Source organism: Manis pentadactyla, chromosome 10 (assembly GCF_030020395.1).
Source record: "Manis pentadactyla isolate mManPen7 chromosome 10, mManPen7.hap1, whole genome shotgun sequence".
Classification (NCBI taxonomy): domain Eukaryota; kingdom Metazoa; phylum Chordata; class Mammalia; order Pholidota; family Manidae; genus Manis; species Manis pentadactyla.
In genome coordinates, this window is record NC_080028.1 from 97,023,476 (window position 1) to 97,048,670 (window position 25,195).

General features: G+C 40.5%; 1 protein-coding gene across 5 annotated transcripts; it reads left to right on the top strand.

Moving 5' to 3' along the window:
• The first annotated feature begins 255 nt into the window (after positions 1–255).
• Positions 256–23,369, top strand: TRIM4 (tripartite motif containing 4). 5 transcript variants are annotated; one of them, XM_057487355.1, is made up of 8 exons: positions 259–993; positions 1,824–1,925; positions 6,990–7,085; positions 7,754–7,984; positions 10,954–10,976; positions 11,243–11,340; positions 17,882–18,228; positions 18,268–23,369. In XM_057487355.1, exons 1-8 carry the CDS (start codon positions 601–603, stop codon positions 18,466–18,468), a joined length of 1,491 nt encoding a protein of 496 aa, XP_057343338.1. In that variant the 5' UTR covers positions 259–600; the 3' UTR covers positions 18,469–23,369. The 5 variants fall into 5 exon arrangements, with proteins under 5 accessions (XP_057343339.1, XP_057343338.1, XP_036760592.2 ...); XM_036904697.2 differs by having other exon boundaries at positions 17,882–23,369; XM_057487356.1 differs by lacking the exon at positions 7,754–7,984 and having other exon boundaries at positions 256–993; positions 17,882–23,369.
• The last annotated feature ends 1,826 nt before the right edge of the window (positions 23,370–25,195 follow it).

Sequence of the window (25,195 nt, forward strand, 5' to 3'; positions counted from 1 at the left end):
AGCAAGCCTAACGGGACCAGTGCCTCCATGGCCCCACTCCAAGTCCAGCTGCACAGATCGTAGTCCTCCTGGCCCTCCAGGCCCCAAGGCTGCCGCACGACCAGAAAGTCCCTCTGAGCTCCAGCTAGCCTAGGACTCCAGAATTTAAATCGCCGCGAGCGTCCAGCTAACGTGGATCTCACACCTCAAACTTGAAAGGCTGGCCAAACGGCCCCCAGGGCCTCTCCAGCCCCGACGGCTAGTCAAGGCCTCTCTAGGCTTTCTGGGGGATTTCCTCATCTCTATCGTTGGCCGGAGGCGCAGCCGCGTCTCTTCAGGCCCCGCGGCCAGGCCCCGACCGCCGGCTCGCCCTTCTCCGGCGGAAACCCTGCGGGGCCGGACTCACGCTCTCAAACGCCTAGCGGTCGCGCGGGGAGGGGCCGCTACCCGGATGTCACCCGCCCGGCCTGGGTCCCGAGTCCCGGAAGAGAGTCTGTACTTTCTCCTCCGGCGGAGGCGCTGTCCGCGGGCTCGAGGGCCGCCGGTGTCCCCACCTGTAGTCCGCAGGCCACTCCAGCGCCTCACATAGACCCGACTCTGGCCCAGGGGCAGAAAAGCGGCATGGCAGCCGAGGACCTCCAGGAGGACTTGACCTGCTCCATCTGTTTGGACTATTTCGAGGACCCGGTGTCCATCGAGTGCGGCCACAACTTCTGCCGTGGCTGCCTGCGCCGAAGCTGGGCGCCGGGCGGCGGCACGTTCCCCTGCCCCGAGTGCCGGCAGCCGTCGGCGTCCGCCGCGCTGCGGCCCAACTGGGCCCTGGCTCGGCTGACGGAGAAGACGCGGCGCCGGCGCCAGGACACCGTGCCCCCCGGCTTGTGCGGCCGCCACTGGGAGCCGCTGCGGCTATTCTGCGAGGACGACCAGCGGCCCGTGTGCTTGGTGTGCAGGGAGTCCCGGGAGCACCAGGCCCACACCATGGCGCCCATCGACGAGGCATTCGAGAGCTACCGGGTGAGCCGGCCGTTACGGGCTGCCGATGCTGCCCGGGAACGTTTACTTAATTCTCATGAAAGACCCAGGAGGTGGCTGCTGTTCCCTTTGGAAGCATGAACAGCCCCCGCCAGGCTCAAAGAAGTTAAGGGACACGCGGATCTCAGAGCTGAAGTTAAAACTGGGATGGGGGTTGGGGGTTCAGGCAGTGCAAGCTGTCATCGCTGTGCAGAATTTGCAAGGGCCTGGCCCGTGGGAGCTCCTGGTTGGAGACGTACTGAGGTTGTATACCAGTGCTGTCCAATAGAAACATAATGCCAGCAACATAAGTAATCAAAACATTTTTCTAGTGGTGAAAAGAAACAGTGATGCTAACTTTAATATATTTTATTTGACCCAATTGTCCAAAGTAGTAATAAACATTAATTGGTATGAAAAATTATCAGTGAGGTATTTTACTTTTTTTTTCGTAATAGGTCTGTGAAATCTGTGGGTACTTTACGTTTACAGCACATATCAATTCAGACTATCCACATCAGGTGCTCAGGTCGCTAATGGATGCTGTATTGGACAGTGCAGGTCTGTATCTACAGATGTCCTCGACAGCTGATGGTTTGGGACAAGCCTGGGTTGCAGTGATGAGGCTGGGTTTGGTTACTAGCTTTCTTCCATCAGATGGGAAAATCACTTAATGTTTGAATTTGGAGGTTATCAGGCCTACCTATCTTAATTATTGGTTAAGAAGCTTCAGTTGAATAAATCAGTTTATCTTACTCTGCTCTAGCCACACTGGCCTTCCTGCTTTTGTTTCAAGCCTGTTCTCTTTCTCTACCCACACCTTCTATCTTTAGATACTTCTAGCTTTTAGCTTGAAGATCTTCCTTGGTCATCCTTTCCAGAGTAGCCCTACCCCTTCCATTACTGACGGTGTAACACCAGTGGGCTCCAACAGAGTGGGTATCTAGTAAGTACTGGTCGAATACATGAATTTAATAATGCAAGTTAAGGTGTTTTGTAAAGTATGAAATGCTGTCAAGTTTTATCTGCTGACTACAAACAGGAAAAAAGATGCGAAGTGGGACTAGAAACTATCTATTCATTCCTTCATTCAGTAAACTTTATTGATGCTTCCATATACCAGGCATTGTTCTAGAATCTACACATCAATGTATGAGAAAGACATGGGACTTGTCTTATAGGCACATAACACAAAGACTGATAATTTCAGTGTGAGAGTTATTTAAGTTTCTACCAAGTACTTAGAAGGCCTGAGGTTGGAGGAATCGGTGAGGAGTGACCTCATGGAGGAGTGAAACGTGAGGTTTGTCTTGAAGGGTGAGTTCAGCAAGGTTGGGAGAGGATGTTCAGGCCGAGGGAACAGCATATTCAGCAGTGTGGTAGTGTGGCACAGCATGTGGTATGGCTGCACAGTGTCTTAGAGTTGGGAGTTCCTAAAGTCCATGGAAAATAACCCCCATCCTATGCCCACATCTGATCCCTGCAAACTGCATGCCAGATGCTTCTGCTCAGGCTCTGAGCCCCTGAGCATGGCATCCACGAAACCTGCTTTGATGAATTTCTAGCCCGCTCTGCTTGCTGCTTGGTCCACACCAGTGGCTCAGGTACACCTTAGGACCACCTGGGAATACTTTAAAGAACTACCCAAGCCAGGCCTCCCTGCTGCCTCTCCCCAGGAATTTTATTCAGTTGATGGGGCCCTTGGCATGAGCGTTGTTTAAAAGTTCTCTAGGTGATTCTGATATACAGATAGGATAGAGAACCATGGACCTGCACCTTCTTATTTTCATGGAGGGAAATCACAAAAAATCTTTTGAAATGTACGTTGTTTCAAAGAGAGTCATTGATGGGGGTTACGGAGAAAAAGAACAGGAAGTGAAAGGGTTTCATAGACTTGAGAGAGCAAATTGCGTGGAGAGGGCTTCCAAGCCCAGCTCTTAACCCTCATGCCAGTGTTGAGTCTGCTGACTCTAGGAGCTAATCCCTCCATTGCTATTAATTCATTTAACAAATACTTCTTGAACACCTGTTTTGTGTCAGACACACACTGGGAATACCATGGTGAACGAGACAGGTGAAGATTGTTTCCATGGCACTTGCAGTCTAGTTGGACTGGGGTAGGAGGTAGATAATAGACAAATAAATAAACACAGATTGTAATATGTACTGTGAAAGAAATAATATGCTATGCCGGAGAAGTAATGGGCTTTAATAAAGGTGAACAGGATAGCCTTTTCTGAGGAGGTGACATTTGCATTGGGACTTGATGGATGAGGAGTGAGCCATCTCGGGAACTGGGAAGAACATTCCAGGCAGTGCACAACAAGTGCAAAGACCCCCGAGGCTGGGAAGTACTGGACATATTTATGAAACTAAAAGAGGTCTATGTGCCTGGAGTACCATCAGCAAGGGGAAAGTAGCTGGAAATGAGTTGGGAGATGTAGGCAAGGGCGGGGTCACGTTGGGCCACTACAAGGTGTTGAATTTTCCTGGTGATGAGAGCCGATGAAGAGGAGTGATATGGTATCACCGGATTTTAAAGATGTTGGACGAGAGAAGGACAAGATTGGAAGTAGGAAGACCAGTCAGGAGGTTATTGTAGTTGTCCAGGGGACATGATGGGTGGCTTGAACTTAAAGGGGCAGTGGAGACAGCAAGTATGCTGATTTGAAAACTGTTTTGGAGGTAGACCTGCCGCTTGGATTGAATGCAGAGGGTACAATGACTGAAAGTCATAGAACCTAAGAGCGGGGACGGTATTTAAGCGACATCAAGCCTCGTTGCTTCATCTTACAGGTGAAGAAGCTGCAGCTCAGAAAATGGGTGGGGTTGACTTGCTCACAGACAGTGTGTGAAGGTCTAGGCTGCCACTCAAATCTTCTGATTTGAAGTTTAATGTTGTTTGAACTATATGATCACAAGTAATCTTAGTTCTATAAGAGCATGCACTTTTGTTTTACTTATGGATATATATACTTAACAGTTTTCTGATGTTAAATTAAGAGTGATTTAAAAAAATTTTTTTGCACGTTTTGAAATGCTTGGTGGTGTCCTCCTGCCACCTCGTGGCAGTATGTGTTATTGCAAGAAGGAGATTTCTAATGGGTTCCCAAAGTTTAGTCAGAGCCCCTCCTTAGATCCCAACTGCGGCAGTATTCAAAGACTTAAGTAGAACCAGCCCTACAGGATAATTCATGTATAGCAGAATTTTTAAAAGCTTTAAAACAATTGAAAAATTCTGTTTAAAATATTACTTAATTTGTTTTCATTATCAAGTAAAAGTGAAAACTTTAACAAAATCTTGGTCATATTTAAAGGACTTACTCATCTCAATACAAGCCTCATAAGTGCATCCAATTTGACAGTGATCACAAAATGGCAGTTACATAATTGAATCAAGGATTAAAATTACTTGAGAGAGCTTACTGAGAGCAGGATTATATACCTGCTTAACAGCTAGGGGTAATAAATAGATCATATAATGTTAGAAAACATTGTGTTAGAAAGAAAACAGCACAAGTGATTTTGTCATATATAACAGGAACCATGTAAATCCCTTTATACTCTGATTTTATTTTCCCCCAATATCTTACTTTGCAATTTTCAAGCATATATCAAAGTTGGAAGAATTTTAAAAGACTGGCATACCCACATCTAGATTCTGCTGTTAACATTTTACTGTTTATCACCTATCTATCCATCTGTATCCTTTCCATCCATCAATTCTTATTTCCCTTTGAAGCATTTTAAAGTTAATTGCAGACAGTGCATTTCCTCCTATACGTTAGCATGCATATCATTAACCAGATTTAACATTTGTTTATGGTAAATATGCACATCTTTAATGTACATTTGCTGAACGCTGACAAACGAATACACTTGGGCATCCCAAGCCCTTCTCAAGATAAAGAAAATTTCCATCACCCCAGGAAGCTTCCATACCCTTTCCCAGTTATTCTCTCTCCTTACCCCACCAAGTGCAACCACTGTTCTGATTTATTCCACCCACCACTTATTTGTTTGCCTGTTCTGCAGTGTCTTATAAATGGAATCATATAGTTTGTGTTCTTTTAAATAGATGCCTCTTGGTCAGCATATTGATTTTGAGACTCATTGTTTTTGTGCGTATCGGCACACTTTTTTCTTTTACTGTGCAGGTTTTGCTGTTGAGTAGTATTCCATTATGTGGACACACCACTCTTTGCTTATCTTCCTGGGCTGTTCACTGCTTTGGGCTCTTAGAAATAAAGCTTCCATGAGTATTATAGAGGTCTTTTTGTAGACATGTTTTCATTTTTCCTGGGCCTAGGGGTAGAATTGCTGGGCCCTAGGATTAATGTGTGTCTAGCCAGACCTTTTTTCCAAAGAGGTTGTACCATTTCACACAGCTATCAACAGTTTACAAGAGTTCTGGTTGCTCCACATCCTCACCAGCCAGTTTGGCTTTTAAATTATCTAACTTTATTTTAGCCATTGTCATTTGTAAATGGCTGGAAGAAGAGTGTTAGTTATTTTTATTACTTTCCTAGGGAACAATTAACATTTCTTATTTTTTAGTCCTATTCATTTTTTTCCTATTATTTCTTAGTTCATTTTTTTTCTTTTAGCTTTTTATTTTGACATACATTCAGACATAGAAAGTTGCCCTAGGACACTGTCCATCATTTAATTTTTTAATTTAAATTTTCTCTTCCTTTAGTATATAGGAAACCATTCTCTCATTTTTTCACCAACCACTCATCTTAACCTCTTTGCAGCATTGTTGTCCTCTGCATACCCCTTAAATGTAGCTGTTCCCAGTTCCAGCCTTGATCTCTTCTTACTCTGTAGAATCTTACTGGATGACTTTACTCACACCCATGGTTTCACCTACCTGCTTTAACCTCTTAAGTCTGTTTCTCTAGCTCAGATCTTTCTTGACTCTTAACTAACTATATCCATTTGGATATCCCGCAGGCATCTCAAACTTACTTTATTCAAGTTGGATTAATTTTCTTTCCTATCATTTACACATGCCCATTCTCCTATATTTCCTAATTTGGCAAATAACCTACAACCCATGCAGTTACTGAAGCCAGAACCCAGGGGCTGAATCTGGACCCCTTCCTCCTGCAGCCATTTGGTCATCCTTTCCTATGGGTTTTCTTGTGTGTGTCGCCGACTTACCTGCTTCTGTCTCTAAGCTCATGTCTGCTCTTCTGCTATCGGGTGCTGTCCTGCTGCAGCCCACTATGCCAATGCTGATTGGTTCATTTTGTTTTTTAATAGCTTATTTGGGTTTTTAAATTACAAAAATGGTATAATGCCTCTTGTAGAAATTCAGGGTGCTCTCCCCCACCCCCACCAACTTCCAAGTCATTCCTATGCCTCAGAAATAACCAGTGTTAGTAATACTTAGGAATATATCTTTCCAGATTTTCCTTCTATTCAAACACACACATGAACAGATTCAAGTGTTTTCTTTTCCAAGCAGAATTATAAAATACTATTGTTTTATAGCTTTAACTTAATATATCAATATATAGAGAACTACCTGAAATTGATACCAAGTATCAATATACATATTTAGTAATTCCCCATTTATAGATAATGAATGTTGCAGTGAACATTCCTATGCATATTTATTGTTTTTGCTAGTGTCTTGTTGCATAGATTGTTGGAAGTAGGATTTGCACATTTTAAAGTTTGCTAACTCTTGCCAGGTAGCCTTCAAAAAGATGGCACTTATTTACTTGCCTATCGTGGTGCCAGAGGCCTTCTCCTTTGTCAATACTAGGTATTTATTAATTTTCCAACAGGTTTTGTTTTCAGCTTAATAGGCCAATTCTGCATAGTATCATGATGATTTCAGACCAGAATATTTCTTGTATATAGGCCTGTGATTATCTTCAGCATTTTCTCGATCTCATTCCCTGTTTGGATCAGGTGACTTTTTAGCTCCTGAACAAGGAAGATGCTTGGAGAGATGATTTTTCTCTGATACGTGTTTCTGCTGGCAGGAAAAACTTCTTAAGACTCAGTGCAGTCTGACGGCCAAGATGAAGCAAGCCTTGCGTTTACAGGACATGGAACTGAAGAACGCTGCAGAGTGGAAGGTAAGAGAGTAGTGGCTGGGCGTTTCTTGTCCCTGAGGCCCTTTGGTTTTGTAGTTTTGCTGGGAAGACCTTGCAGGATGTCATCAGTTGTCAGGCCCTTTGCCAGATTAGGTGATAGAACAGGAAGTGTCTACTGACCTGTGACGTTGGATGATGTGAGTTCCACTCACTTCATCCCCATATCTCTAAGATAGTGCCTCTCTCCTTCCCACATTTTCCTAAATACAATCCCTAGTTTGTAGTCCGGGGGTCTGTGGCCTTGTGAAAAGTAAACGGACTTTGCTTTCAGAGATGCTGGTCCAGTTGGGAGGCACAATGCACACACACACACTCATGTCTGAAGATTTAACAAAACTAAACAGTAGGTATTCTGAGGGAAGAAATAGATGTGAAAGTGCATTTGAGTTTAAAAATATACAAACAAGGCATTGCTGTCAGTAGTAGAGACTCATGTTAGAACAAATGAATTAATATTATAAAGATTAGTACAAAGTTATCAAGTAAGTGAAAATAGAGGAGTAGTGGAAATTTATGGGGTGTGGGCAGGAGCTTTTCTGGAGGAGGTGGTTAAGATGGAAGGGCCATGGATTGTTGGGGAGTCAAATGTAAGGAACTTAAGGGCGAGGGCCAGGCCAAACAAGGACTGAGCAAATCTCATGTGGCTGTAGGAGAAGATGAAGAATCAGCGAATGAGACTGAGCGCAGAGTTTGCAAAGCTGCACAACTTCCTCGCTGAAGAAGAGCAACTGTTTCTTCAGAGACTGAGCGAAGAAGAAGAAGAGACAAAGAAGAAACGCAATGAGAACAAACTAAGGCTCCATCAGATAATCACGTCGTTGAAGAAGCTCATCTTAGAGGTTGGGGAGAAGAGCCAGAGTTCCACCCTGATGTTGCTGCAGGTGAGACAGGTTGGCAGGGTTTAGTTGACATCACTAATGTAACCCCCTCTTTTCTTTAGAGCTGAATGTCTTTCCTGGTGAGTGAGTTTAATAGAAGAAATGTTTTCTCTCTGTTGATAGTTGTGATAGTCTAATTGTCATTGTACAATTAAAGAGTTAAAGATTCACCATTCAAAAGAAATTAATATGAAATTTAGGTATGCTGAGCTCAGGTAATATGTGATACTTAGAATCATATAGTCTATAGTTTATGAGGGATCTGAAGTACATCTAAGACTTCTCCATCCATGTTTTAATATGTTTGTATACTTTGTAAAACAGTAAAAGAAAGCAAATGTAAAATCACAAATAGATAATTTAACAGTTTTTAAGGGAAATATGTCTTTTTTACTAATTTTTAATCATTACAATCAGATTGATATAACTTGATATTCTTCCACTGTAAGTGCAGGTCTAGAGAAATGATTATAAAGAAGATGGAACTGGGTCATAGAATCTCAGAGCCAAAGAGAACTTTGCTGATCCATCTATTCATCCCTCCATTGTTTTGTTTCTTCACTTTTAGCTTATAGCTCACTTGCATTATTGTCCTTACAAACATAGAAACATAAAAAACAAAAACATTCTCTCATGCTTAAGTTTTATCTTTTCATTTAAATGTGTTCTTGCAAAATGCATAGTATTGCTTGGGTTTATGTATTTTGATTTATGCGATGATTTAGATTCCTGTTGCATTCTGTTTCTTTTTTCCTTAGGAACTGTGTTTCTAAAATCCATTCTTTTTGCTTTATAGACATTTAATTCATGTGTCCATCCACCACATTTTGCCTGTTTCCTCTGTTACCCACCCAGGTTGCCCCCGGCACCGTTACCATCACAAATACTGCTTGCAGTGAAATAATATCTGCTCTTACTATTATTGTTTTTTTCTTATTGGTTTTTGGTGTGCTCTGTAGCTCTTTCCTCAGCTTTTTGAGTTGGCATGCTTAACTTATTTCTGTTTAACCTTTAGTTTGCTGGGAAACACACTGAAGCTATACTTTCATCTCAAAGTATTGCTTCAACTCTGTCCACAGATTCTGACTTTATTGTCATAGTAAAATAAACATGTTTAAAAATATTTTAAGTTTAACATCTGTAGAGAAAAATGCGTAAATCATAAGCTTAACATATTATTACCAAGTGACCCACCCATGGAACCCCCACCGAAGTCAAGAAACAGAACATGAGTAACATACCAAAAGCCCTCCTCATGCCCCCGGCCAATGCCCCTTGCCTTCTTTCAAATGTAGTCTCTCTCCAGACTATTTACACTGTTTTGTTTTGCCTGTTTTTGAGTAAGAAGCTTTCAGGATGCAGTCCTTTGTACCTGGCTCTTTTTGCTCAGCATCGTTTGTGAGGTCAGGCCATGCTGGTGCAGGTGCATCAGTGCATCGCAGCAGTTCTCAACCAGGGGCAGTATTGGGAGACATTTTCCATTGTCGCAGCTTGGGGATGGTTACTACTAGCATCTCATGTAGAGGCCATGGGTGCTGCTAAACATTCTGTAATGTGCAGAACATGCCTCCCAGCCCTGACTTTTCCAGCCCAAATTTTCACAGTGCTGCTGTATAGTATTCCAGTGTATTGGTATACCAGCACATATTGCTCACTTTACTATTAGCAAAATTTGGGTTTTTTCTAGTTTTTACTGTTACAAAAAGTAGTGACGAACATGTCTTTTTTGTTGCACATATGTACACATCTCTTTTGGTTATGCACCTGGTCACAGGACATCCATGTGGTCAGCTTTAGTAGATGATTCCAAACCGATTCCCAAAGTGCTTGTATTGGTTTACACTGTTACTGGCAGTGTGTGAGAGATCCAGTTGCTCTGTATGCTTGTCCGTACTTGAATGTCTTTGATTTTAGCCATCCTGAATGGTGTATAATGTTATCTCAAGCCTTCAGTCAGCACCTCTCCCTCCTGTAAGGCAGATGGCATTCCATTGATGACCAGTGAGGCTGAGTGCTTCTTCATATGGTAATTCACCATTTTGATATACAATAAAAAAAAACCACCCAGCTTTCTGGAGGTATAATATATATACATAATTCACCCATTTTAAATGTACAGTTGAGTGATTTTTATAATTTTATCAAGTCATGCATTCCTTACCACAGTCCAGTTTTAGGACATTTCTGTCACTCCAGTGAAATCCCTTTGTGCTGGTTTACAGTTAATCTCTGTTCCTACCCCCCAGCTCCAGACAGCCTACTTTCTGACTATAGAGTTCCCTTTTCTAGATATAGCCTATAAACAGAACCGTATAATATGTGTCCTTTATGTCTGGATTCTTTCTTTTAGTATGCCTGTGAGGCCCATTCTTGGTATTAGTATTGCATTTGCATTCTTGTTTCCTATTCCCAGGTAGTATTCTGTTGTAGAGTATATACCTCATTTTGTTTATCTGTTCACCAATTGCTAGGTTTCCATTTTTTGGCTTTAAGAATAAAGTTGCTGTGCACATTTGCCTGCCATTCTTTGTGTGGACATGTTTTCATTTCTCTGGAGTAGATAATAGGAGCAGAATTGCTGGGCTGTATAGTATATTTACACTTAAGTTTTTAAGAAACTGCCAAACTGTCTTCCAAAGTGGCTGAACCATTTTATCTTCCTATCATATCCTCACCAACATTTGTTATTGTCTGTGCTTGAAAGCGAAGTGATGGAGAAGTAGGCAAAAAGCCCAGAGAAAGTTAATGTCAGAGTGCCAAAAGAGAAAGAATAGGATTTCAAGGAAGAGGTTGTCAAATAGTGCAGGGGGTGTCCCATGAAGAAAAGGACTGCATTGCATTAATCGATGGCATTGGTGGCATGAGATCATGGACAGTAACAAAAGCAACTGACAGAAAATTACGTGCTCACAAAGTTGAGCATCAGATCTTAAGAGGAAGGTGCATAACTTCTTTCTTTCTTCTCTTCACAGAATCCAAAAGATGTGTTGATCAGGTATGAGCTCCTGAATTCTTATGGGGACCTGAGTGGATTGGTAAAGGTACAGGGTGGGCAGACAGGAAACAAGGCCTGGGTTCCATAGAGCAATCTGGGCACACCCTAAAGGGGTCCATGGAGGTGGAATTCTTCTGTTCACTTTTGTAAGGATGAATGGGAGAGAAGTGATCTGAGCTTTGGGCTTAGACCCTTCAGGTGGGAGTTGGGGGTCTTGGCTGCCCTACTTTTCTCCTAAAGAGAGCAGCTTTCTGTACTTTCCTTAGGAGTGAGAACGAGGATGTGAACTATTCCCTTGAAGTTCTAAAGGTGAAGACTGTGTGCCAGATTCCAGTGATGAAGGAAATGCTGAAGCGATTCCAAGGTGAGCAGAATTTCTAGGAGTTGGAGCTCCCTAGAAATCTTTCAAATCAGAGAAGAAGCAGAGAAGTCTGGGGAGGAAAGAGGAAAAAGAGCATGCAGCCAACAGGAGGGTCAGGAAAAAGGTAGTAACTTAGGAGTAAGTGGATATATGCTTCATCCAGGAAACATTTATTAACACTATGTGTTATAAGCTATTAGTGATACAAAAGGAAAAGCTCTAAGAATGCATAAGCAAACTGGAGAGAGAGATATATATACAATAATTATTGTAATATAGTGGGATCCAGTATTTATCAAGTGGTATGGAGAAAATACTATAGAAATACAGAGGAGGAGTTCTGCTGGAGGTAAAATGGAAGGTTTTCACAGCAGAGGTGTCAGTTCTGGAATTTGAGGAAAGTGTAAGAGTTTGCCAAGTAGAAGATGGGGGCATACTCCTCTGAGCAGAGGCAGCAGGAGCTAAGGTATGGACAAAATGGAAAGGAGGGCATCTGCTCTGACTACATAAGGTGCATTGTGAGGGAAAGCAGGAGCTAAGGTTGGGAAGATGAATGATGAAAGACTGAAGATAAACTTACTGGATCTCCAGGGGAGAACCAAGGTATGTACTGGAAAAAGCTATTCAAACAATTCACATGTGCACATCCCTGATTAGGAACCATATTGCGGATGTCCACTTCCAGCTAAAAATGATGAAATGAGGACTGGATTTATTCTTCTGACTGAAACTATGTTAACTACAAAAACAAAAATGAAAACAAAATAGACATAGTACATGAAACAACGGTTTTCAAAACACTGGACATGAGGCAGTGAAAGACAGTGATCTCTGAGAAATGTGAAATGAATGAGGTGAACCCTATGATTGCCCTAGCTTACAGCTTTGAGTCCAGGCCATCTGAGAAGGGGTAACAGAGATGGAGCTAGGTGGACTTCCTGAGCTGAGAATCCAGGGCGAACAAAGCAGGGAGTTTGCAGAGTACTGGACAGAGTACTGGAGAGGAAATTGCTATATGGAGAGAGAACCCTGATCACCACAGGGCATCCCTCAGTATTCAGCAGAATACTGATCAGCACATGCTGGTGAAGAGCTACCTGCAGTTGAGGAAGGAAGTTTCTGAAATGATTAGAAGAAAAAGTTTTTAGAGCTCACACAGGGCTAAGAACAATGCCTATTCCTACCAGCCAGACTAGAAAACATAGTTCATGGGGCACTGGGTAAAGTCAAGCAACTGCATCTCAGGACAAAACTCAAGATTAATAGGAATTTTAAAAAATGAGTACCCAACAATGTACATCCACAGTGTCTGCCATTCAATCCAAGATTACCAGACATGCAAAAAGGTAGGAAAATGTGACCCATGCTGAGGAGAATGATCAACTGAAACTGATCCAGGATTGACCCAGATGTTAGAATAAGCATAGAAGGACATTGATACAGTTATTAAAACTATTCTGTAAAGGTGCATATAGAGACATGGTACATAGAAAAAAATCCCAGATCAAATTTCTAGAGGTGAAAGTTATAGTGACTGAGATAAAGAATACACTGGTTGGGATTAATAGGTGATTAGACATTGTAGAAGGAAAGATCGGTGAACTTGAAGATGTAGTAGTGGAAAACATCCAAAATGAAATACATAGAGAAAAAAACTTATAACATGAAGAGCATCTGTGGGACAACTTCATATAGCCTTATGTATGATAATTTGGGTCCCTGCAGGAAAAAGTGGGATGGGGATGGATTGAAAAAATACTTTAAGAAATAATAGCTAAAAATTTTCTAAATTTGATAAAAAACTAAGTATGCAGATCTAAGAGGCTCTACAGACCCAAATTGCAAGAAATACGAAAACTGCACCAAAACCAGTGATAAAGAGAATTAAAAAAATGAAAAACTAGTGATAGAAATTAAAAATGCAACAAGAGAAAGGACATGTTACTTACAGTGGAACGAGGATACAGATGATATCATATTTTTTATTGAAAACAATGCAAGTGAGCAAAATCTTTCCTAAAAGGAAAACAGTGTTAACCTAGAATTTTATTCCTGGCAAAAATACTCTTCAAAAACAAAGGTGAGGGGTAGGTGGATTGGGTGAGTGAGGGAGATAAAGAGGCACAAAATCTCAATGATAATATAAGTTGGTCATGGGGATAGAAGAGAAGTACAGCATGGAGGATACAGTCACTGGCTATGTAACATCTTTCTGTGTTGACAGATAGTAACTGTACTCAACTGTGATAGTTGGGGGTGGTGGTTTAATGTGGGTAACTATTGAATCACTATGTTGTACAATTGAAGCCAATGTAATATGGTATTTCAAAAATACTTTAGTTAAAATACATTTAAAAAAGTGGTGAAATAATGATATTTGATATCCAGAAATTGAGTTTACCAGCAACAGACTAATACTGCCAGAAATGTTAAAGTCCTTCAATCAAAAGGAAAATGATACCAGATGTAAGTCTGGATCTACACAAGGGAATAAAAAATCTCCTGAAATGATAATGACATAAATAAATATACATTATTTTGCCATTATCTAAATACCATTAAAGGGTAATAGTATGGTTAATTCATGTGTTAACTTGATTGAGTCACAGGTGTCCATATTTTGATCAAACATTATTTTGGGTGTTGGTGTGAGAATGTTTTTGTATGAGATTAACATTTAAACTGGGAAACTTCAGTAAAGCAGTTTGCCCTTCCTAATGTTTGTGGAACTCATCTAATATCAGTTGAAAGCCTGAATAGAAAAAGGCTGACTTTTCCTGTCAAGCAAGAAGAAATTCTCTAGCAGACTGCCTTTGGAATTCATCTGTAGCTCTGGCTCTTCCTACCTGATGGCGTTTGAACTGGAACATCAGTTTTTCCTGGATCTTGTGCATGCTGTCACACACAGAAGATATAGACTTGCCAGTCCCTATAATCGTGTTGAGCCAATTCCTTATTATCTCTTGCTCTCTCTGTGTAATACACATCCTGTTCCATTTTCTGGAGAACCCTGGCTAATAACAGTAATTAACTATGTAAACAGACAGACAAAAAATGACATGGAGTTTGTAACATATTTACAAGTAAAATGCACAAGAACAGTAGTGTGAATGTTGGAGGGGAGAAATGGAAGTATACTATTATACAGTTTTTAATATGTGAAGTATAATAGCACTTGAAGGTAGGCTGTGATAAGTTAAATGTCTATACTCTAAACCTACAGCAACCACTAAAAAAAAAAATAAAGCTAATCCAACAAAATAGGTAAGCAGAATTATAAAAAACACTTGCTTAATCAAAAAGACAGAAAAAGAGGAATAAAGAACAAATAGGATAACTAGAAAGCAAAGAGCAAGATGATAGACACAAACCTAATCATAATCAATTTTGTATTACTGTAAATGGTCTGAATATACTAATCAAAAGGCAGAGATTAGTTGGATAAAAAAGGAAGTCCCAACTACATGCTGTAAGAAACATTAAATATAGAGCCATATATGTTAAAAGTGAAACAACGGAAAAAGATACACCATACAAACAGTCAAAAGAAATCTGGAGTGACTATATTAACATCAAAGTAGATTTAAGAACAAAGAATATTACCAGAGATAAACAAGGTCATTTCCTAATGACAAAGGGGTCTGTTTATCAGGAGGACATAACAGTTCTAAACATTTACACATCTAATAATAGAGCTTTAAATATACTAAGGGAAAACTAATTGAGCTACAAGGAGAAATAGACAAATCCACAATTATAGCCGGAAGTTTTCAGTACCTTTTTTTCAATAATTTTTAGAACAAGTAGGCAGAAAATCAGGAAGATATAGAAGACTCGAGTAATGCTAGTAACCAACTTGACCCCACTGGTGTTTATAGAATAACCAACAGCAGAATATGCATCCTTTTTTAAGTGTGCATGGAACATTTTCCTGTATAGACGAAGATAGGCTATAAAAACAAATTTCAGTAAATTCAAAAGGATTCAAATTATGAAAGTATTTTCTCTGACCATAATGCATTTAAGTCAGAAATAAGTAACAAAAATATCCTTGGAATATCCCCAAGTATTAGGAACTAAAACACTTTTCAGTAACCTGTGAATTAATGGAGAAATCAAAAGGGAAATAGAAAGTACTTTGAACTGAGTGAAAAGGAAATTAATATATCAGAATTTGTGGGATGCAGCTAAAGCATTACTTCAGGGGAAATTTGTAGCACCAACCACCTATATTAGACAAGGAAAAAGTTCTCAAATCAGTGACCTTAGTTTCCACCTTAAGTCACTAGAAAAAGGAAGAAAAAATAAAGCCAAGAGTAAACAGAAGAATGGAAATAATAAAAATCAGGGCAGAAATCATTGGAATACAGAAAAACAATGGAAAAATCAAACAGAAAGCTGGTTCTTTGAGAATATCGATTTTACTGCTACTTCTTTAACCAGAATGACCAGAGAAAAGGAGAAGACATACATTGCTAATACTAGTAATGGGAGGCAACCTCACTACAGATTCCATAGATATTAATAGGATAATAAGGGAATATTAAGCAACTTTATGCTCATAAATTTGACAATGTAGATGAATGGACAAGTCCTTAAAAGGCACAAATAATAAAAGCTTACCCAAGAATAAATAGTTAACTGGAATAACCTTATTTCTGTTAAAGAAATTGGTGTTAAAAATCTTCCCAAGTGTCTTCACTGGTGAATTCACCAAACATTTAAGAAATAAATAGCCTACACAAAATCATAAAAAATTGAAGAGAATATTTCCTTATTCATTCTATGAGGACTGCATTATCATGTTGCCAAAAATCAAAGACATGACCAGAACTATAGATGTCCCTCATGAATACAGATGGGAGAATTCTAAAGAAAATTTTAGCAAATTGATATCTAACAATGTATTAAAAGCAGAATATATCCTCAAAAAACTAAAAATAGAAATACCATTTGACCCAGGAATTCCACTCCTAGGAATTTACCCTAAGAATGCAGGAGCCCAATTTCAAAAAGACATATGCACCCCTATTTTTATTGCAGCACTATTTACAATAGCCAATAAATGGAAGCAACCTAAGTGTCCATCAGTAGATGAATGGATAAAGAAGACGTGGTACATATACACAATGGAATATTAGTCAGCCATAAGAAGAAAACAAATCCTACCATTTACAACAACGTGGATGGGGCTAGAGGGTATTATGCTCAGTGAAATAAGCCAGGCAGAGAAAGACAAGTACCAAATGATTTAACTAATCTGTGGAGCATGAGAACAAAGCAAAAACTGAAGGAACAAAACAGTAGCAGACTCACAGAACCCAAGAATGGACTAACAGTTACTAAAGGGAAATGGACTGGTGAGGGTGGGTGGGAAGGGAGAAAGAAGGGGAATAAGGGGCATTACGAGTAGCACACACGATATAGTGGGGGTCATGGGGAAGGCAGTATAGCACAGAGAAGGCAAGTAGTGACTCAGTAGCATCTTATTACGCTGATGGACAGTGACTGTAATGGGGTGTGACCACAATGTTGCTCATGTGACTGTATATTAATGATACCAAAAAAAAAAAAAAAAAAAGAAAGCAGAATATATCACAACCAAATGGGATTTATCCCAGAAAAGCAGGGTTGGTTTAACATTTGAAAAATGAGTGGAATTCACCAAAATTTTAGTAGCAAACTCAAAAAAAGGAAAACCATGATCATCTCAGTAGATGCAGAAAAAGTATTTGTCAAAACCTAACATCAATTCCTGATTGAAAAAAACAAACTAGAGAGGCATGGAAAGTCTGGGAGAGGGAAGAATTTGGAGGCAGGGAGGAAGGTACAGACACAGTTGAAGTGAGAAGGTCTGAGTAAAGATAGGGGCAGTGGGGATGGAGAGGAGGAAATGAACCCAAGTGACATTTGGGAGGTAGAACCAATAGGACTTGGTGACTGATTAGCCATCGAGGGTCAGAGGGAAAGAAGAGACACGAGCTCATGGTTTCAAGTGTGAGTGTTTAGGTGGAGGTAGAGGACAGAGAAGACAAGCTGTCAGTGTGTGCACAGGGGCTTAATCCCAGAGGGCGAAAGAGGACCTAGACTAGTATGTTCTGTTTTGAATGATCTCTTGGGGGGTCTGGGGAGACGCCTGGTGACCCACTGAGCCAGTGAAGAGAAACCTCATTCACGGCGACATCTGTGTGTGCCTGTGCAGAGCACCTGCCAGTCAGCGGCCTTGGTCTGGTCCTCATTCAACAGCAGAATTTTTTTTCCTTCAAATTTTATGCTTACTGTGAAGACTTGGGACCATGAAATAATGAGCTCCTCATTTTCTAGGTCTTGGTCTTTTAGAGCAGAGGGGAAATTAAGATTTCACATTGCTAAAGGCCGTGCTGCACCTCGTAGGCCCAGCTGAGGATCAGTGGAGAGGCCAGGAGGAGTCTCACCCTAACAGTGCTTGTTAGGAGGAGGAGGATGGACCTGAAGCTGGAACCGAGGGGCATTTCTGGAGGAGGGCTGCTGGTGGTATTTATCTCAGCTCTTGTTTTCTCTGCAGTGGCTGTAAATCTGTCTGAAAACACAGCTCATGCCACACTGGTCTTCTCCCAGGAAGGGAGATACGTGAAAAATCCATCATCAGCTGGTTCCTGGCCATTATTTTCTACAGCATGGAGCTACTTTGCTGGATGGAAGCGTCCTCAGAAAAACACACACTTTGTGGAGAGATTTCAGCACTTACCCTGTGTTTTGGGGAAAAATGTTTTCACTTCAGGGAAACATTACTGGGAAGCTGAGAACCGAGATAGCCTGGAGATTGCTGTGGGGGTGTGTCGGGAGGACGTTATGGGGATTATGGATCATTTGCAAATGTCCCCCGAAGGGGGAGTCTGGGCGCTCCGTTGGAGTCCAGCAGGCTACTGGCCCCTAATAGGCGTCCCTGTAAGTCCTACTAAGCAGGAGCCCTCTCTTCACCGGGTGGGAGTCTTCCTAGATCACGGGGCTGGGGACCTCTCGTTCTACAATGCTGTGGATGGAACGCACCTCCACACTTTCTCTTGTCCTAAGGTCTCACGCCTCCGGCCGTTTTTTTGGTTGAGTCCATTAGCATCTTTAGTCATCCCCCCACTGACTGGTGGGAAATGAGGCTCTTCTTCCCCTGCCCAAGCACCTCTCCCTGTACTCCCTGTATATCCCTTGGCCCTCCTCTGCCACTTGATACATACCCATCGGATGGTATATCAGTGCCGTCCATGCAGATTCCAGTCTCATATGCTGTGTACACTGCTCATGGACACAGGGCAGACCGTGCTGGCTGCCTTTCCAGAAGCCGCTGACCCCACTCTTCCCCTCCTCTTCTGGTTCTGGTTCTAACTGAACTGTTTGGTATGTGCCCTCCAAGTGCTTCAGGAGGGGTAGTTCTGGACAGTGAGACAGAATAAGACATTTTCTGGGGTGCTTCTGGGGAAAGTTTTTGTAGTTTTTAAAAGGTGTTTGGGGGCACGCAGCCTCTCTTCCATTAGCAGTGTATTGAAACTGAGGCGAGCACAGCAGTAGCAGGTGGGGAGGGGAAATGTGGTCTTTGTTGGCATCATTAAACTGTTGGAATTTCCCTAATCCCAAGTTTCTTGTTATGTGAGATTACTGTTTCCTTATTGTATAAGGCATTTTCTATCACCTTTTGGTCACTTGCAGGCTGAAGTGTCCTCTAACTGGTGCCATAGGCACATACTATAGACATCCCAACACATACGGGGTTATCTCACTTTTTTTGAAATTTAACAGATTTATAGACTCCCTTTCTATTCAGTTGTGTAATTCCCCTTCTTTCCAGTAGGCACTGTTATCCCTTCCTTTTCTGGATCAGAACATTGGGGAAATCTTCCCTTCCCTTGACTGTGCTATTACTCTCTTCAGCCACCCATGTCTCTGCCCTCAAGTGTTCGAAATGCTAGCCATTTGTGAAATTCATATATTGTATATACAGGGTTATTAATGCCATATTGAAAATGCTGGGAAACACTTGGTAAGTATTTATATCATGCCAGCCCCTTCACATAATGTTCTAGACAGCTGAGATGGAAATGCAATCCTCTTTTTCTAAACAAGAAATTAAGCCGTTGGAGCTGGCATATGCAAATGTTGGGATTAAATCCAGATCTGTCCAAGATGAAAGCCTGCACTCTTCTCTACCCTACATTTATTTGTATTGCTAACTGTGGGTCAGTGTCATCTTTGTTTCAGGTTTTAATTTTGTTACATATTTTTACCCTGTGTGTTTTCCTCCCTTTGCCTTTTTTCTGACTACACAAAGGATGTGATAATGACTGCATAGTTCTCTTTAAATAATGATTGATCTCTGATTATAAAAATTGTGTACTTAGTGTAGAAAACTTGGAACATACAAAAAGCATAAAGGAAATGTAAAGTTGCAGATAATCTCAGCACTACTAACATTTAATATCCTCCCAGACTTCATAGACTCTGGCAGTGATTTAACAAGCCTTACAGACTTTCAGCGCCCTCCCTAACTGTTCTCCCCTTGCCTCTGTCCTTGCCCATCCCGGCTTGTCATCCTATTTAGCCTGAGCAACCCCCACATTCAGTGATTTCTGCTGAGTTCTCCTTAACTCTGTAACATAACTGTTAAGAGTTGAACTGTGCCTTCCAAAAAAGATGTGTTGAAGTCCTGTGTGTGAATATGACCTTATTTGGAAATTACGATGGGGTCATTAGGGTGGGCCCTAATCCAAGATGACTGGTGTCCTTATAATTAGAGGGAAATTTGTACACACTCACACACACATGGAAAAGCCATGTGAAGACACAGGGAAGATGGCTGTGGGAGAGATTGGAGTTATGCTATCATAAACCTGGAGCTGCTAGAACCTGGAAAAGGCAAGGAAGAATCCTTCCCTAGAAGCTTCCAAAGGAGCATGGCCCTGCCGACACACCTTGATTTCAGACTTCCAGCCTTCTAGCCTTCTATAACCGTGAGATAATAGATTTCTGTTGATTTAAGCCATCAGCTCTTCCTCCAGTACCTGCCTTGTTAGTTTCCTGCCCTTAGGAAACTCATCAGTACCTTTCCCCTACTCTCCCTTCTGGGCTGTTGAACGAGGTTGTCTGGTTCTGTTACAAAGTCTTGCTCTCTGACTCCAGGTGGGCTCTTTGAGCTCCTTGGTAAAAAAAACTTCATTTTTTCATCCCTTGACATCCTTTTGCATCCCTGGTGGCAGTGATTCCAACCTTTTCCTCTTAAGCTTTCATGAGCCCCCTTTTATACTACTTTAGGGGAGGTAAAACTTCACCTTTGCTCATCTTAAGTTTTCGGTTGGGATTCGAGCAAAAAGATTAATGAGAAAATCAGTTATTAACATATGCAGTGCACAGAACATAGGAGAAACCTAAAATGAAGAGTAACTCAAAGTGGTGGTTTGGAATTCTGGCTAACATAGTATCTTCAACAAAGAACAATACGTTTTGGAGAAGTGACAGGACAAAGCAATTTTAGACTTCCAAGGTGGCAGACAGGGGGTGATGTAAGTATCTGTAAAAACTAATGGAGTAATGTTTGCAGATTTCTCTGGTGCCATCTCTTGGCTAAGTGTTGTTGAATAACAGGAGAATTTGTATCCTGCCTTTAGGCAGTAAAGGGGGAGCTCTTTCTGGGTTTGCTACTGCTGAATTCCCTTCAGCTCAGAATTTCTATATGAAAGATGATGTATTTTGGGATAACACTTTCTAGTTTCCTTCACTGATTATTGCAAAGAAGTTGAACCTTTTGCTGTGAAAAGTTTTCCTTTCACTGTACCCATTTAGCAATTATTTTCTTCTCTTTTGAGTTTTGATATTGGCCCCTCTCATCTCCTCAGGTGTGGGGTGGGACCCAGGTGTTGTATTTGTTAAAAATAAACTCTTCAGATGCTTCTGACAGTACAAACAGGATTGAGAGTAAATGTGCAACAACAGTGTTCAGTTTTATGTATGGAGTTCTGAGTCTTTACTATGTTAATGTGCTATATACTCATTAGCAGCATTTCTCAAGCTTTTTTTCACCATGGAAACTTTAGCTCTGGAAGCAGCAATAAGACTTACCAGAAGACTCTTTGGCAATGAGTATTTATCCTGCACCTTCTCCAGGTGATCTTGACCATCTCAGGTTGCAGCCTAGACTTGCACCACTCTGGCTGCCAGAGTTGGTGGGTACATGCATTGGGGCTCTAAGCTGCCCACACTGTGTGACCCTGCTAATGTCTTTCCCCTAGAGACTAGGCTTTTGTTACAGAAAACACGCTGGGCACATTTTTCAGTGATTTCTAGTCCTTCTCCCCCTGCCAGAGCCATGAGGGGATCTTTGTTAGCTTCTCACACTTGAGAAATTTGGTGAAGTGCCTGGGAGTAAAACTTAGGAAATAGGTCCTCTCCTCCCCAACAATATGTAGCTCCCAGAAGTTTCTCACTCCAGCAATTCTACCATTTAAATATTCTTAACCAGTTTATGACTCCAGTGGATTTTGCTTTACGTAAGCACATCTCAGGTTTCACTCTAGATTTGTCTTTCTATCCAGATTTTAGGGTGGCAGTTTGCCATGCAATGTCAGTTCTTTGATGGGTCCAAGAGAAGCCATTGATTTTCAGTTTTCCCATCTTTTTCCTGTAAGGATGTGAGTTACAACTTCCAAATACTTTACATGTTGGAGCTGAAACTAAAAGTCTGTCATAATATTAAAATAGGTTTCTTGTGGACCTCCGTAATAGTTAATTTTATGTGTCAACTTGATTATGGGATGCCCAGATAGCTGGTAAAACATTTCTGGGTGTATCTATGAGGGTGTTTCTGAAAAGAGATTAACATCTGATTCAATAAACTGAGTAAAGAGATCACTCTCCTCTGGAAAATGACTGGTTAGCCAGAGACGGGTAAGATTCCTCAAGGGAGGAACAACCTAAGACAGGCACAGTCGCAGGGGGGCCATCAGGTGAGAAAATGGGGATCAACAGAGGTGAGGCTTAGAACCTCACCCCCACTGTTTTGAGAGAAATCTTCTGCATCCATGGATGTTTTGTTGCCCTTGTCTAGCTTGGATTAACACTTAGTCTATAGGCACAGACCTGATCATCTACATTTGCCCTCTTACAGCACTAAATTATGTTTTCTACCTTTATCTTGAATCTACCTACCACTTCAGCATTTTATTAAAAAATAATAATAAGGGAGAAATGTGGGATTCACATATAAATCAAGTATAAAAATCAAACGAATAATCATATCTGACTTGATTGTTTATAGTTCATGACGCGTGATCAAAACCGAAAGTTTCTGTGATATGACCGCCCTTGCACTGTTCACCATGTAAGAACTTATTCACTATGTAAGAACTTGTTCGTTATGCTTCAGAAGATTGGAGACTGTTGAGAATTAGGCTTGAGGTTGATTAATGATTGTGCATTGAGTCCCCTGTACAGAATTTTATTGTTGTTAAAAACCATTTGATCAATAAATGAGAAATGCCCTCTCAAAAAAAAAAAAGATCACTCTCACCAATGTGGGTAGACATTGTTCAATTAGTTGAGAGCTTGAATAGAATGAAAAGGCAAGAGGAAGGACAAATTTTCTCTGCTTGAGCTGAGATACCATCTTCTGCCCCTGGACATTGGTGCTCCTGGTTCTTGGGCCTTTAGACTTGGGCTGGGCCTTAAATGATCAGTCCCTTGATTCTTGGGACTTGAGACACCAACCGGAACTTATACCATTAGTTCCTCTGGTTCTCAGGCCTTCAGACTTGGGATGAATTACACCACTAGTTCTCTTCATTCTCCAGTTTGCAGACAACGTGTTGTGGAACTTCTTGGCCTATGTGATCACTTGAGCCAATGGCCAGTGATCCATCCTACTGGCTCTGTTTCTCTGGAGAACCCTGACTAGTTAACCTCATATAGTTGGGTCATGCTTTTTTTATCCAGTCTGTCAATTTTTAACTGTTAAACAATTCACCTTTAAAGTTATTGCTTGTATAGTTGGATTAAAATGTATTGTCTTGCTAGCTGTTTTCTATGGTTCATTTCTTCTATGTTTTTTCTTTCTTTCCTGCTTTCTCTAGCTTTGTTGAGCATTCTAAAAATTAATTTTATCTTCTCTACTTCTTATATTTTAAAACATCTTTTTATTAATTGTTATAGGGTCTACAATGTACCTTTTGAAAAATTTGCATCTGTCTTCAAATGTGTTACTTCATGTGGTGAAATTATTTATAACAGTATGACTTTGCTTCCCAGTCCTTGTTCCATTGTTGGCATACATTTTACTATTACACAGTAAACACACATACACTGTTATTATTAATTCTTTAAATATTTACTTGCTTTAAACATCTTCTGGTATGTTGAAAGGTGTAAGGGGGTATGAAATGACCAAAAAGAAAAAAATCTTGGAAAGGAGACACAACAAAGAAACCCAGGTAACTAAGACTCAAAAAAGATTTTGGGAAAGATATTTGTCATAGAACACCCATGCTGATGAGTACAGCCTTCAATTCTGGTGACCTTGGCTCCTTTCAGGGATAAAAGAAAGGATGCAGGAGACAGGATTTGGAAGTGGAGAAGATTTCCATAGTCAAAGGGATCAAGGTCCTCTGAATAAACTTGAAAGTTCAGCTTATCTGCTTTTCCTCACATTTTTACCATTATCAGTATGATGGTCTACACCTAAAGAATGCTTGTTGACAGATAATCCCATTTTTGGTTTCTCATTTAGTATGACACACACACTTTCACATCTTGCTTCTTTATCCATTGTAAAAATCTCTGGCCTTTAATTGATCTGTTTAGTCCATCTATACTTAATGAAATTATTGATATAGTTGAGTTCAAAAATTTGCTGTTTAAGATTTGCGATATTTTTTCTCTATTACTCTTTTCTTACCTTCTTTTCGGCAGGACAAATATTTTAATAAAGTATTAAAGTATAGTATTTAAAAATTTCATTTTATTTCACCTATTGGATCTTTAAAGAGCTATACCTCTTAAAAAATAATTTTAATTTTGATGTTTTGGCCAACTGTTCCTCAATAAGGAGACCAAGAATACACAATGGGGAAATTATAGGCTCTCCAATAAGTGGTTTTTGGAAAATTAGATATCCACATGCAAAAGAATGAAATTGGGTCCTTATGCTATACACAAAAGTTAACTCATAAATAGTTTAAAAAATGAAATGTCAAACTGTAAAACTCCTAGAAGGAAAAAGAGAAAAGGCTTCTTGACATTGGATTGTCAATGATTTCTTGGATATGACATCAAAAGCATAGGCAACAAAAATAAAAGTGGAATTGCATTAAATTAAAACTGCATAGCAAAAGAAAATGAAAAGACAACCTGCAAAATGGAAAAAATATTTAAACCATAATTTGGTAAAGGGTTAATAACCAAAATATTATAAAGGATTCCTAATAACTCAGTACCAAAAATCACATAACCCTATTACAAATGAGCAAAGGATCTGAGTAGACATTTCCCCAAAGAAGACATACAAATGCCCAACAGGTACACGAAAAGGTGCTCAATATGACTAATCAGGGACATGCAAATCAAAACCACAAGGAGATACCACCTTACACTTGTTTGGATGGCTGTTACCAAGAAAGCAGATTATGACAAACAGTATGGAGGGTCCTCAAAAAATTAAAAATAGCTACCATGTGATCTAGCCATCCCTCTTCTAAACACAACCAAAGACTTGAAATTGGTATCTGAAAGAGGTAGGTACCTGCTCTCCCATGTTCATGCGGTATTATTCACAATAACTGAGACATGGAAGCAATCTAAATGTCCATTATCAGATGAATGGATAAAGAAAATGTTATTATCACAA